Raw genomic sequence first — 15059 nt, forward strand, 5'->3', positions numbered from 1 at the left:
TCCAATTTGCACCACAGACATTCTCCAAACTGTGGTCAGCCAAACTCCAGTTGCAGGAGAGTGGAGACCCTTCCTGCTGCTTGGCCTCTAAGCACGATTGCAACCTGCTCTGCAGCCAAACTATGAGCAAAGTGTCACCATATCAGTGGCTTGGCCGAGATTGGCCATAATCTCCAGGGGGGGTGTTGAGCATGATAGTGCATTTTAGGAGTACGCTCCGTACACTCAAGGCAGGGAAAAGGCATTCTGAGCCCTTTAAATGCCTTGCAGTGCCGGTGCTTTTTCTGCCAGCCAGAGCACAGCTGCCCCCGCAAGTTGCCATGCACTATGCAAATACACATTCTTGGGCAGTTCCGTCTTCGCCTCCAACTCCTCCTCGGAGTCTTCCAGCATGCCCATGACAATAATACTGAAAACTGTAAGATTTGTCAAGAGTTTTTCAAACAGGTTTAAAAAATTAGCCTTTTGAGGTTGAAGGACACTCTTTACAATTTGACACTAAAACCTCCATTAACAATGTCGAGCTTGATGGCCGCCCCGGTATCGAAACCACTCAATCCTTCAACATCTACAAAGTCCTTAAGTGAGGAAAAGCAAGGTCGACATCTACTCCGAGCCCAAAATCTAGTCATCCTTCACCACAAGTCCAAGTCTCGAAGGAAGGAGCACCAAAGCCCTCTTCCGTGACTTCGAAAGAGGTCAAACAGCTAAAACTGAATTGAAATGTGGAGCCTCTTCCTCTCCTACTTTGACATCTACAGGACATAAAAACACTCTTTCTGTTGAAATAAGAGCCTCCCCATCTCTTACAACTTTAAAAAAGGCAGTTAAGACACATTTGTTCTCCCAGGCTTTTAATTAGGTACTGTTTTAATTGTTTGTTTTTTAAATAGTTTTAACCTTTTTAAATTTTTAACTAGCTGACCTGGCATAGAGCATCTGCACCCCTAATTCTCCCTGTCTCCCTTTGCCCCAGCCCTATTTCCGTCTCCCCCCGCACCTGCTCATTTTCTCTCGGTGGCTGATCTAACCACTGCTGTTCCTCCGTGGCAGGCAGGCCTGGCTGCCACCTCCCCTCCACCTCCTTCTGCCCACCTGTTGCTGTTTTGTCCACTGTTTTCCCCCCGGCCATCGCTACCATTTTCTTCCCTCCCACCCGTGGCTATTGGGCAGCTTTCCAAACTCTCGCAAAAGCTGCCACGCATGGAATTAGCCATGGGTATGTCTTAGAGAATCTATTATATAAATTTTCCTGGGTGTGCCTTGGAATGTGCGTCCCAGAGCCCAGCTGATTGGCTGGGCCGTGAACACACCTGATTGGCTGAGGCGCACCCAGGAGGATTGGTTGCCCCGGCGGCGGCCCGGCCATAGAGGCCAAAGGTGGTGGGCCCGGCCTGGCTGCGGAGGCGAGGCCCAGGAAGGGGAAAGAAAGTGGGGGGAGGCATAAGTGGCAGTGGGGAGGAGAGGTGGCTGGGCCCAGAAGCAGAGACTGGGCAGAAAGGGGGGAAGGTAACCGCCGGCCCCAAAGAGTGCACACAGATGCTCTGTGCGGGGTTGGCTAGTTGTATATAAAGAAGATTGTTGTAATGTTAACCTTTTTATTTGCTGTTTTTATTGTTTTGTTGTAAACCGCCCAGAAACTGGCGTTTTGGGAGTTATACAAATGCGTTAAATAAAAAGGTAAAATTAGACTTGGCATCAAGGCATTTGGTGTTGGAGAAGCCTTTGACATTGAAGCGGTCAATGTCGGTGAAGTCTTTGAAGTCCAAAAACCAGTTGGGTCACATCGAATGCTTCCCTTCTGGGATGGGGTGCACATTGCGGCCAACACTGCATACAGGGGCTATGGTCGGGGTCGCAGAGCCAACATCATATAAACTTTCTGGAACTCCTGGCGGCGTTCTTGGCACTGAAAGCTTTCGAACCCCAGCTCAAGGGAACAGTAACACAAATTTGCCTAGACAACACTATGGCAATTGCGTACATCAACAAACGGGGGCACTGTGTCTCCCACGCTATGTGCCTTGTCTATGAAAATGTGGGACTGGTGCATAATGCATACCATCTACCCGGTGGCGATTCACATAAGGGGTGTCGACAATCACCTGGCCGATTCCCTTAGCCAAACCACTCAATTTGATCAGAAACACGAATGGGAGATCAAGGAGACTTGCCTCAAGCGACTCTTCAGCAGATGGGGCACCCCGACGGTAGATTTGTTTGCCACGGCGACCAACAGGAAATGCCTGAAGTATTGCTCACGTGCGGGCATGGGTCCCAGTTCGCTGGGCGATGCTTTTCAATACAATTGGTGCAAGGGTCTGCTATACCTATTCCCACCGATTCCACTGCTCAATCGAGTGTTGGGCCAGATTCTGAGGGTCAGAACAACGTGCATACTCCTAGCCCCGTGGTGGCCACGCCAACCATGGTTTGCACCTCTACTTCAGCTGTCCAGAGGAAATTTTTGCAGACTATCTCCAGATCCGGACCTCCTACACAGGGAGAGGGGTCGGGTGCTTCATCCCGAGATAGGGACACTACAGTTGACGGCATGGAGGCTCGGATACTAAAGAAGATTCTTATAAATTGCAGACGGGCGTTGACTACATACAGTTATTTTGGAAAATGGAAGAGATTCAAGGTTTATGTTAAAGCCCATGAATTTCGTCCACTCCATGCTACGGTTCGACAAGTACTGCTTTGACAAGTTTGAAGATGCAAGGTCTGGCAAATGTGTCACTAAAGGTACATCTAGTGGCCATATCAGCCAGACACCCAGGATGGGATGGTGTATCGTTTTTTTCACATCCAGAGAGTAAAAGATTCATGAAGTGGCTGAACAATTTATATCCCCCACTAAGGAGACCAATTGAGCAGTGGAGTCTTTCATTGGTGCTCTCGGCATTCACAGAAGCTCCCTTTGAACCTCTACATTCTTTAACTCTCCACACACTCACGCTCAAGGTTGCTTTTTTGATCGCCGTCACCACAGCAAAGCGGGTGGGCGAAATGACTGCATTGAGAATCGACAGGCCATACACCCAGTTCTTCCCTCACAAGGTGGTGATGAGATTGGATACGGACTTCCGGCCAAAGGTCATGACTGAATTCCACCTTAATCAAGAGGTGGTGCTGCCAACGTTTTTCAGTCGCCTCAAACGAACCTTGAAAAGGCCCTACACTCCTTAGATGTACGCAGAGCGCTACTTTATTATCTAAAGATGACAAAATCAATTAGAAGGACAAAGAAACTCTTTATTTTGTACAGAGGGAAAGGGAAGGGACACGCAGTGTCTCGACAGCGCATAGCACATTGGCTTGTGGAACTTATCCTTCTGGCATACAAACAGCAGGGAGTGACACCACCAAAGACAGTGCGAGCGCGTTCAACTAGAGTGTACTCAGCTTCGGCAGCACATCTTTCAGGCATTAAAATGGATGACATTTGCACAGCAGCACCATGGTCATCTCATCAGCCATTTATTAAGCATTATGCTATTGACCTACGCATGGCACGCCAGGCTGAATATGGGAGAAGTGTCTTGAAACTGGTGTTACAGTAAGCACTGCCTTCTGCACCCACCGCCTTGGTGGAGAGCTAGCTATTCACCCATTTCCTTATGGAATCAACGGATCACGGTCCAGATAAACAGGTTGCTTACCTGTAACAGGTGATCTGGAAGTGATCCGTTGAATCCATAAGTCCCGCCCAGACCGTCCCCACTGCAGAAAGGCAAAGAAAAGGAAAAGGGAAAAGGAAACAAAAAGATCTAATGGGGCGGTCTGCACAGAACTGACTGAGGGACGCCCAACCGCTAAGTATAACGAACACACTAGCCAGTGGCGGTTGGGCGTTGCGAGGAGCTACTTAGTCGGCCCGCAAGGTGCCTGCGCAGGCGCAGAACCCATTTCCTTATGGATTCAATGGATCACTTCCAGATCACCTGTTACAGGTAAGCAACCTGTTTTTTCATTGTTATTACCTCTGCAAGACAGGTTTCTAGAAGGGAGGCCCTCTTTATGAAGGACAACACTTGTAAATTCAATGACAACTAAATGCTTCTTAGAAGCATTCTTCCTGATCCATCCTTTCTGCCTGAAGTTGTTAGTTTTCCACAGACACAAGAGGAGTTCTCCCTATCTTCTATCCTAAACCAAAGTATGCAAAGAAAAACTGTGGCTTGAGCTGGGTGTGGGGACATCATATTTAAAAAACCCCTGTCTCATCTACATATTAAATATCAGAAAGACTTTTTTTGTTTCATCTTTCTTTAAATTCACTAGAATATTACATTAATATCTAAATCTCCCTTGCCTATGAGTCTTAGCATTCATCTGTCACCTCAGGATGTTTATACTACAGTCCAATATCCCACTCTTCCTCAACATTCACATTACCTAATCATACACAGATTTTTTTGGTCATGGTTTTTGTGGTGGTGGGACAAAAATTAATATGTATAGTTTAATTAAATTGGAACGCCTTTGTGTTGGTCTGGTACTGGACAATTGGTGCTGGACAGTTTTATTGCCTAAATTTGTTGTTTGAACACTAAAACTTATAAAATCTTTACATAGGAAAACTACAATTCATAACTAAAGATTGGTTAGAGGCATTCTGAAATTGAGTATTTTCAAATTTGATAAATAATATAGATACTGTGCAATCCAAATAAAACAACCAGGTCACCATTCAGTTAGTTCATGCTGTACAGAGGCCTGGCTACAAACAAGAGGCCAGGATGCTATTTCCATGCCTTATCACAAACAGCTTTTGAAAAATCCTCCCAGTATCTGTACTGGCTTCCCATGTGAGGGGAGAGGCCTGCAGTTTAAGAAAAACAAGGCTAAATCCCTTTGGACATGCAGAACTAGATGCACATTCTTTGGAACCTGGCCAATAATTGCAAGCCATCTGATCATGCCCCCTACTAATGGGCAGTAGATATTATATGAAACTTCCAAAAAGGTTGAATTATGTTTGTGGCATCAAGGCAATATAGCTTTTTGTGCTCTTCAGTTTGCCTCTAATCTTGCTAGCCTATGAAAGTAGCTCACGAATCTAGAAACTTTGGTGCTGCAACTGGCTGTGAAATTAGAGTGATTCGTTCAAAGGAAACGAAAGTTATTCATTCTACTATGTTTTTCTATATAAAGGTATACACTGTAGGTCCAGACTATGCACATGCAGAAGCCCGTAAATCCCCTGCTCTGGATGGGAAAGTAGAGCGGGACAGTGAAGGGAAGGAAGTCAGATATCCAGTCATCCTTAATGCAAGAGAGAAGCTGATAGCTTGGAAAGTATGCCTTGCATTTAAGGTAATATGAAAACTTAGCATGGTGCTGACCTCTTAATAGTAATTGATGGTTTCCTACCTAGAACTGTTACTTATCAGATGAGTGTTGAAGAATATGCAACTCAGAGAGCATCTCCTAGGGTTGAGTCTCATCTTCCTGATCTTTCTACAACCAAAAGTGAAAATCTATTAAGAAAAAAAAAGCTATATATAAACATTATTACTAATAGCAATAATAATACATTATAAACAAACATTGAAATACATTTTTCTGGGTGTTCTTGTATTGTAAATTGCTTTATAAATATATTTTCAAACTGAAAGAAGGATGGGATAAAGGATAATATTTGAAGGGGAGTAAAATCCAGTGGGTTATATCTTTGAGATATCATAGATTCTAATGAGCAGGCTATAAAATAAAATGAAGTAGACCAGAACCTGGGCTGTTGAAATCTTACAATTACTAATAACCCCCCCTCCCCCCCCCCCTTTTTTTTGCACTGTTGATTGAAAATAAATGCATGAACTTTTGCAAGTTTTTAAATATATGATTTCTTTTCTTGACAGCAAACAGTTTGTGGTTTTGATTTGCTGCGTGCAAATGGACAGTCCTATGTATGTGATGTCAATGGCTTCAGTTTTGTGAAGAATTCCATGAAATATTATGATGATTGTGCTAAAATCCTGGGGTAAGAGTTTGGATTTTCTGCCATTGTGACTGGGCTGAGAGGCTCCCTTTATTTTTAAAAAAATTATAATTCCTTTAAAGGAGATATAATATCCAGTTGAATATACTGGTGGGTTACTATATCTAGTAAAACAGAGCATTTACTGTTTTTTAGTAATACACTTAAACCAGACTAGTAAATGTGCATTTAAAATACTCAACCAGGGCTGTCGCCTGATAAAAGAAATCTTAATTATATTGATTAGATCTGCATATATTTGCAAGGAAAGGATCCAGGCATTAGTAGTAGTAGTAGTAGTAGTAGTAGTAGTGGACCTCAGAATTTGGGCCCTGGCATAAGGTTCGTCAGCAGCCACACTAGTGCCATTTCTCAGTCTGAGCAGCCACAAATGATACTTCTTGTGCTTGGGGCAGTTTCTGAGGCCTAAATTGCCCAGAGATGAAAGTTTGGGTGGTATATAAATTTGATTGATTGATAAATAAATAAATAAATCCACATGCTCACTACTATCTGGAGCCCTTCATTCCACAAATTCTTGGGGAAGGAGAGGACTTCCAAGGCGGTGAGTCATGAACTTCCAAGTGAGTCAGAACTGAGTAATTGATAGGTCTGGACTCCAGTTTGCTTCCATTTTAAAATGAATGTCATAGGGGACCTGATCCATGCAATCGTGAGTCTGAAAACCTTCTCACATTTCGGACTTCACCCCTATCTCAGTCTCTATCACTATGATACTAAGGGTATTGCCATAATGAGAAAGGTCTTCAATAAAATTATGTGGAAACAGCAGATAAAACTACAAACGAGGGTGGGGGAGGAAACAGCTGATCTGAAATGAATAAAAAAAGGGGAGAAAATGTTTTATCTAAGTCCTACTATTTTATGGCACCAAATGTGTTTTGGTGAAAATCCTTTGACTCTCACATTCTATTAGAATCGTGCTAATTTCTACTAAAGCCAAAAAATAAAGAAAATCCTTAAACTGCCACCTTATTTGCTGTAAGAAAAGTAAACACCAATATAATTTTGTTAGAAAATATATCTCCAAGGCAAGTCTTATTTAATAATGCTTTTAACATATATGGACTTCAGGATGGTATTTTTATACAAGTCTCTTTGTGATCTGGATTATGATCCATTGCCAGCCGTAAGAAACGGCTTCTGCACCTACTCAGAAATCTTGTGGCTGAATGCTATAGCTCCTCATGGTGTCTGCACTCCACCACACACTATAACTAAATCTTTCATGTGGTGCTCTGAGTATGGAGCAAAATTGCCATCCCAAAACTGCCATGATTCCTGCTTAATTTGCCTGGGGGAGTGGCACAACATCACAAGTTGTAAGGTATGTTTGTCTTTCTCTAAACAGATTAGGAAAAACTGTGCCTTCAGGTTACATGCCGCTTGATATGATGACGTTCTTTCGACTCCAAGAGAACATACCCCCTCAACATTGAAGTTGGTATTGACACTGACACCGAGGGCTGCACAGCGTGAGCAGTCTATAAACACTCAGCATCCACTAATGATTCTCCAGACTTTTAAGCCCCCCAAACCAACAGGAAGCTCTTCTTCTAACACAAGAAGGAGAAAGAGAAATGTCACTCTTTGGAAGGTAGTTATTTGGCTCCAACATGGAAGAGAGATAAAAGTCTGGATCGGGTTGAGGACAACACTCCATTGCCATCGGGGCTGCAGGCTACACTACCAAGTAATGTCCCTGAAAAGTCCTCAACATTGAATATACCTACAGCATCGTATGATCAGTCAACATATGTATACTTGACACCAAAGCCATCAGCATCGACAAACTCGACACGGTGCCCATCAACACTGGTTACTCAGCATCCACTTTGAGCATTGAGACCAACAACACCTTTGCTATCTTGACTCCAATCTTCAATCTATCCAGCACAAACATCCATATAATTGCCAACTCCATCAACGCCAGTGGATCGGCATTGAGAGATTCCTTTGACATAGAATACTCTTGTACTCTCAATGTCGAAACCAGTAACACTTCGACGCCAAGATCCTTCCCCCACCTTGGATGCCAAGAATGATGACATCGAGGGCATCGAAACCTTTTGGACCCTACAGCGAACTCTCGCAAGAGCTGCCATACATGGGATTAGTGATGTGTATGTTTAAGAGAATTATCTATATAGATGATACGCAACAAGATCGTAGGGATTTCAGAAAGCATTACCAAGCTTACGGGAAACGTCCCTACACAAAAAAGAACAGGGGTAACCAGGCGCAATGTAACAAACAATCTGAGGCCCAGAAACAGTATCTTTGAAGTTTTGGAACATCCACCATCTATCCAACAGTCAATGCCAATACCATCTTGATGGCAAGTCACATGTCCAGGTCCCTATGTGCTCTAAGCTTTCAGATGTGGCATTGGTGCATTTGCAATCAAATGTATCCAATAGCAATACATATAAGGGGGACAGACAATGTTCTGGAAGACAGCCTAAGTCACACATTTGCTGAACAGCAGCAACACGAGTGGGAAATTTGCTCGGACTATTTGAACCCAATTTTCAAAGCCTGGGCCTATCCATTGATGGACCTCTTTGCAACTTCTCTAAATGCCAAGTGCAAATGCTTCTGCTCCAGAGCGGGTCAGGAATATCTCTCTCTCTCTCGGGGATGCTTTCCAGATGGAATGGAGCAGGGAGATTCTGTATATGTACCCACCTCAACCATTGATAAGCCGGGTGGTGGCAAATCTGCTAGCCAGTCAAGTCTCCTGTGTTCTAATAATACCTTGGTGGCCAAGCCATTCTTGGTTTCCATTAGCACTCAGACTGTCTCAGCACAGGTACTGCAGGCTTCAACAAAATCCAGACCTTATATCATGTGACCAGGGACAAGTGTTACTTCCAGACTTGGCCCACTACATCTCATGGTGTGGAGAATCGGCTTTTAGAAAGAAAGCGTAAGTCATCCATAAGACAAAACTATGCTGGGAAATGGAAAATCTATGCCAAATCGAAAGGCTTCAAATCAAAACAAGCTTCAGTCAGGGAGGTTCTCCTTTACTTGACCACCCTGAAGACCTAAGGTTTGGCTGATATTTCTATAAAAGTACAACTTGCAGCTCTCTCAGCAATGAATCCCAGCTGGGATGGCAACGCTTTATTTATATACCCAAACTGCAAGAGTTTCCTTAAGGGTCTTACTAATTTATACCCACCTTTTAGGCAACCAATTACACAGTGGAGCATTTGCCTCGTCCTGTCTGTGCTGACCTTGGCACCCTTTGAGTGCATGAAAACTGCTCCTATCATATTGGAAAAATTGAAAACCCCATTTTTAATAGTGATCACTACAGCATGGTGAGTGGACTAATGGCACTGCAAATAGATGAAGTACTGATGCACATGGATCACAATTGCTTGCCAAAAATTGTATCTGACTTTCACTTAAATCAGGACATTGCTCTACCTACATTCTACAGAGACCCATTCTCCTCTCTGGAGAAGGCAATGCACTCTTTAGATGTTAGCCAGTCTCTCCAGTATTACCTAGATCACTCAAAATATTTTAGATTATCAAATTGCCTTTTCATCACTTAGAAACAAAAATCAAAAGGACACTGCATGTCTAGGTGACATTTGTCCCACTGCCTGGTGCAACTTATTTTATTTATTTATTTGTTCGATTTTTAGACTGCCCTTACAAAATAGCTCAGGGCGGTTCACAAACATCAAAGACCATTTAAAACAATTTAAGAGCACTGGAAGGCCAGGCCGAACAGGTAGGTCTTTAGGGCTCTCCTAAATTCCAATAAAGAATTCAAATTACGGATGTCTGCAGAGAGCGCATTCCACAGTCCAGGAGCGGCTAATCTATGCGTGATTATACTTCCTCTGCTGCACATTTGTCTTGAATCGCATTCAAAGATACCTTCAAAGCAGCTACTTGGTGTTCAGAGCTTCCCTTCATCAAGCACTATGCCATATGCTCTGTGGTGGAGGCCAGTTTTGGGAGACGCGTACTTAAAAGGGTGTTACAATGGCTACTACACCCTCCCACTAGGGGAGCTAGCTAAACACCCATTTCTTGTGGCTGGCAACGGATCACAATCCAGATAAACAAGTTGCTTACCTGTAACTGATGATCTGGTAGTGATCCATTGACATCCATAAGACCCTCTCAAGAAACAACCCATTGCAGTAGTCAGTAGACTTAGTACACTAACAAATAAAAAGAGAACTCACCTTATTGTACCTTGAGGGATGATTGTCAGCTCCGACGGTTGTTTAGGAACCGAGGAAGATGGTGTCCCACTTGCCTCAAATAATGACCGTGCTGATAGTGTGGTGTGGAGCAAGGCGCCATGAGGAGCTTTAGCATTTGGCCCTGAGGTTCCCGTGCAGGCGCAGAACCCTGTCAATGGATCACTATCAGATCATAAGTTACAGGTAAGCAAACTGTTTTTCTCAAATCTCTTTAACCTTTACTCACATATTTTCTGCCCTTGCTATCCTCAGTATCCAGCTGTATTTAAATCCTGACCCAGTTGAAACCCTGGATAATTTTTACTAAGGTTAAAGGTAGTGCCAAGCAAACCCTCGACTATTATTAAGACTTGTGGAGGAATTAGCACTCAGAAAGGAAGGGATCAGGAAAGGGAACATTTAAGAAGTGAAAGGACTTGGGTTTGGAAATAGATTAGAACACAAAATGTTGTAGAAGAGTTGTGATTAGAAACGAAAGAATGGTTTAATACTTATTAAACATAACAAGGCTATTTTGTACTGAGTCAGGCAGTCAATCTCTCTAGTTCTATACTGTCTACAGTGGCTGTGGTTCTCTCAGACTTCTATATTGCAACTACTGGTTCATCAAGTGGCAGCTGTTGGTAAATACAGAATATTCATGGTGTTAAAAAAATTAAATGTAAAGTACCAGTACACTTATTTATTTTTGTTTAGATGAATTATTGATTTTGGGCAAACCTTGTTTCCCCCCTCCCCCTCTTAATTAGAAATATTGTGATGCGAGAACTTGCTCCACAGTTTCAGATCCCGTGGTCCATACCTTTAGAGGCAGAGGATATTCCTATTGTGCCAACCACATCTGGGACAATGTAAGAAAAAATAGCTCTTGCCTAAGTTGTGCAATCTCCTTGTGTAGTGTTTCTAATTTTTCTCTTTGTTCAAGAGAAAAATCAAAATGACTTCTTTCATTTGTCAGCTTCGAATAATTTTTGTCTGTGATGAAACAAGAAATAACTTTTCAGTCAACACAGGTTTCTGATTGTGATATCAGAGCTCCCCAAGCTCAATTTGGAATAAGGTTGATTCAATTTAATTTGGGCCAAATTTGGATCAAGCCTGAATTAATCAATGTAAACCTGGGAGTTATCTTTTGGAAAGGCTATGTGGGGAGGGAAGCATAACCTTCTGCTCACGTTTTCGGTTCTACCTCTCGCACAAATCCGATTCATACATTATGCTGCATGAGTGTACAGATGTTTGTACACTCATACACGTGTTTGTATGAATGACTGAACCTGTGTTCATTTAAAAAATGAACCTGAATACAGGTCCTTCAAATGCATGGTACAGATAGGAAGTGTAATTCTGTACCTGCTTCCAGCATCACATGTGACTGACTGTACCTTTGCACACTGTACACTCATTATAAGAGTGTTAAACATAATGTGTGAATGGGCCTACATTCTGTTGTCATTTTGCATTTCTTTTTCCTAACCAAATTTTAAACCTACATTTGAAAAACCTATTTCCAAAAATAATGGTGGCAATAACTAAGTATTCCTTTTAAAGCTTAACTATAGTTCATTTCTCATTGTTACATTGTTTCAAATAATGTGATAATTTTTTATATCCTGCTGCTGTCTGTGTGTATTTTTGTTGATGGCTTAACTGAACTATATAATTTTTAATATTAAGTGGAGGCCTACAACTAGAAAGAAAAACAATATACTTTGTACACTTATAGGATGGAACTTAGATGTGTAATTGCTGTTATACGACATGGAGACCGGACACCAAAACAAAAAATGAAAATGGAAGTTAAACATCAAAAGTAAGTGTGTGTGTGTGGGGGGGGGGTGCAGAATAGGGGTATGCACAAAACCAGCTGGCCCAGTTTGGTTTGGGTCTGAACTGGACCTGAACCGGACCAGGCCAGTTCGGTTCTGCACCACCTCAACCCCCTGGTTGGGTTTGGGGGGGGGGGTTGATGGGTTTGTTTGTTTTTTGCAAACTTCTAATTTAATTTTTTTTCATCCCCTCAACCCCCTAGTTCAGTTTGGTGGGGGCGGTTTGTTTTGTTTTTGTTTTGCAGACTTCTAATTTAATTTTTTTTACTCACCCACTCCGGGGGGCTTCTCCAAGGCCACAGGAGGGGGTGTCCTCTGGAGTTCCTCCTTTTCCCCGCTGGCCTCCATAATGGTAAAAATTGCTCAATCCTGGTGGTCTTCGGCCTGTTCTGGGCTTGCCTTGTGTCGGTGGCCATTTTGGAGGCCACCACACATGCCCAATGGGCCTCTGCATGGCAGGTTCATGACAGAGCCCCCCAGAGGGGGTGAATTAAAAAAAAGATTTATTTTTTTTAGAATAAAAACTGTGGACCACCCCCCCCCCCATGACCAGGGGGGTGTCCAGTACTGAACCGGGGGTGGATGGGTTCAGTTGGATATCAGACCGTTGAACTGAGCAGGTTCGATGTCAAACCTGTTCGACATCTAACTTGTTTGCACCTACCAGGTGGAGAATAAAAAGAGATTCCTACACACACACACACCTTGATGTGTAGTATAAAGTCATTATTTGAGCTGAGGGGCCTTCAGGATATCTTGTGATTGTGACTTGATAGAAAACCAGTGCCTTTTCAAAGCACTAATTTGCATAAAATGTGAAACTATTTGCAGTATTTAACAGAATAATTCGTGCTCAATTGCCTGATGTCAATATTAAACTCAGAACTTTGACTAGTAAATGTAGATTATTAGTGGGGATGTGCACTGAATTGATTCAGTGCACATCCAAGGGCAGCGAGGGGCTCCCTTAAGAGGTGGTGGGCAGCTCCAGCCCTCTGCTGTGGTGCTATTGTTACGGAAAGACTTGCGTGCAAGCAATTGCTTGTGCCGCTTGCCCCTCTAAAATGCCGTGCTGTGGCGATGGGATGTGTCGCCAGGATCCCTCACATGGCATCAGCACGTAAATGGTGTTGACGCCATTTATGTGCAGATGCCGCACGAGGGATGCTGGGGACGCATCCCATCGCCGTTGCACGGTATTTTAGAGGGGCAAGTGGCACAAGCTGCCACTTGCATGGAAGTCTTTCTGTAGCATTAGTGCTACTGTGGGCCGGTGGGGGCTTGTAGGACGGGCAGGTAGGACCTGCCCGCCTCCTCGTAAGAGAACCCCGCACCAAAACGTTTTGGCACCAGGGAGGTGAATCATTCCAGCGCCTCTCCAAAGAGGCACCGAAATGCTTCAGGCTCATCCCTAATTATAAACTGTTTCACAGCTAACTAGAGAATATAAGTCCTGATGAATTTCCTGTTGTTCCTAAGGAATTCAATGGTGGGTGGCATAAAATGTCATTCCACATAAATATTAACTCTTCCAAACTTTCCAGGAGTTTTGGTTCCAGGCTTATCAACAAACATATGCAAAATTTATATTTGACTATTTTTAGGTGTCTGTTCGTGTGCTTCCCAAACATGCTTCTATTAGGTGTGAATGCCCAAACCACACAGCTTTGGTTTGTTCCAGTCATAAATGTCTAGAATACTGTAGTATTGCTACAGCTCTGGTGACAGCTGACAAAACTAATCAATTGCCCATCTAATTACATGTGGTTTTTTTAAGGTTTTTTGATCTTTTTGAAAAATGCAATGGGTATAAGTCTGGGAAACTGAAACTGAAAAAACCTCGACAATTGCAGGTAAGTTAATTGTGTTTTCTTTTATACACACACACACACACACACACACACACACACTTTTTATAAAACTGTTTATAAAATGTATCACTTTTTCCAGGAAGTACTTGATATTGCAAGACAGCTTTTAGTAGAGCTTGGACAAAACAATGATTCTGAAATTGAAGAAAGCAAAGCTAAACTAGAACAGCTGAAGACAGTGCTGGAGATGTAAGTGTTTAATTTAGAGGTCTCTTGGGAAACTAGGGCTAGCTTTCTGAGAATCCATATTTTCCCTAGATTTCTTTAAGTTATAAGAGGCTTTTGGCCTCACTGTTATCAGATTAGTGCCCTACCGAGCACTGATTTGTCATATTAGTTTCTGCTTTTTCTAAACTACTTTTAGCTGAACACCTATGCTGTTGTTGTTGTTGTTGTTATGCAGTTTAAAGTTTGAATTCACTGCTATGAAAACAAATTCCTTCCGCAGAGAAAGATAATTCAGGAAGGACACTAAGCTAAACGTGTCTCTATGACATGTTTATGAAGGAAATTCTTTTAGATGGTGGAGCATTCAAACATGCTGATCTGCTTCTAGCCGTGTGGAAGAGTACAGCCTGGGAAAATATGTATTCATTATGCCAGTATTACAATATCCACTACTTAATACATAGTGGGCAGGATCCTGACTAAGTTAGTCATGACAATGATTTCCCATTGAAATCAGTGGGGCTTAACTTAGTTATGTCTCATTGATTTCAAAGGTGCTTCAGTCATGGCTAGCTTAGCCTGGATCCTGCCAGTTGACTTGCAGTCTGATCAGTAATATTAATAAGGTTTCCAGTATGTTTCCAGTCCCCCCCCCCTTTTCTTCTTTTCATGGTCTGCCTCACCCTCTTCATTTTTGTCCTCAGGTATGGGCATTTTTCTGGCATAAATCGCAAAGTTCAGCTGACATATCTTCCGCATGGTTGTCCCAAAACATCTAGTGAAGAAGAAGGTACTTTGATGCTAATTAATTCCTACAGTGTGAATATATTTTGCTTTTTAATACTCCTGCTGCAAAGAAAGTAGAGATGGAGAGAAGTTGTCTTTTGAGTTAGTTGTCAAAAACTGTATCATATCACAAACTGCATTGTTATTCCCGTCAATTTCGAAA

The 15059-nt window shown here is 42.6% G+C and overlaps 1 protein-coding gene across 39 annotated transcripts in view; it reads left to right on the forward strand.

Annotated features, from left to right (window-relative positions):
- Positions 1-15059, forward strand: part of PPIP5K2 (diphosphoinositol pentakisphosphate kinase 2) — a 152545-nt gene that overhangs the window by 57840 nt on the left and 79646 nt on the right. For all 39 annotated transcript variants that reach the window (XM_053300886.1, XM_053300890.1, XM_053300892.1 and 36 more), the window contains 7 exons: positions 5161-5322; positions 5868-5989; positions 10992-11093; positions 11969-12055; positions 13849-13924; positions 14022-14131; positions 14815-14900. In XM_053300886.1, coding sequence (XP_053156861.1) covers positions 5161-5322; positions 5868-5989; positions 10992-11093; positions 11969-12055; positions 13849-13924; positions 14022-14131; positions 14815-14900 — 745 coding nt within the window. The remainder of the gene's footprint in view (positions 1-5160; positions 5323-5867; positions 5990-10991; positions 11094-11968; positions 12056-13848; positions 13925-14021; positions 14132-14814; positions 14901-15059) is intronic.

The sequence above is a fragment of the Hemicordylus capensis genome, chromosome 2 (assembly GCF_027244095.1).
Source record: "Hemicordylus capensis ecotype Gifberg chromosome 2, rHemCap1.1.pri, whole genome shotgun sequence".
Taxonomy (NCBI): Eukaryota; Metazoa; Chordata; class Lepidosauria; order Squamata; family Cordylidae; genus Hemicordylus; species Hemicordylus capensis.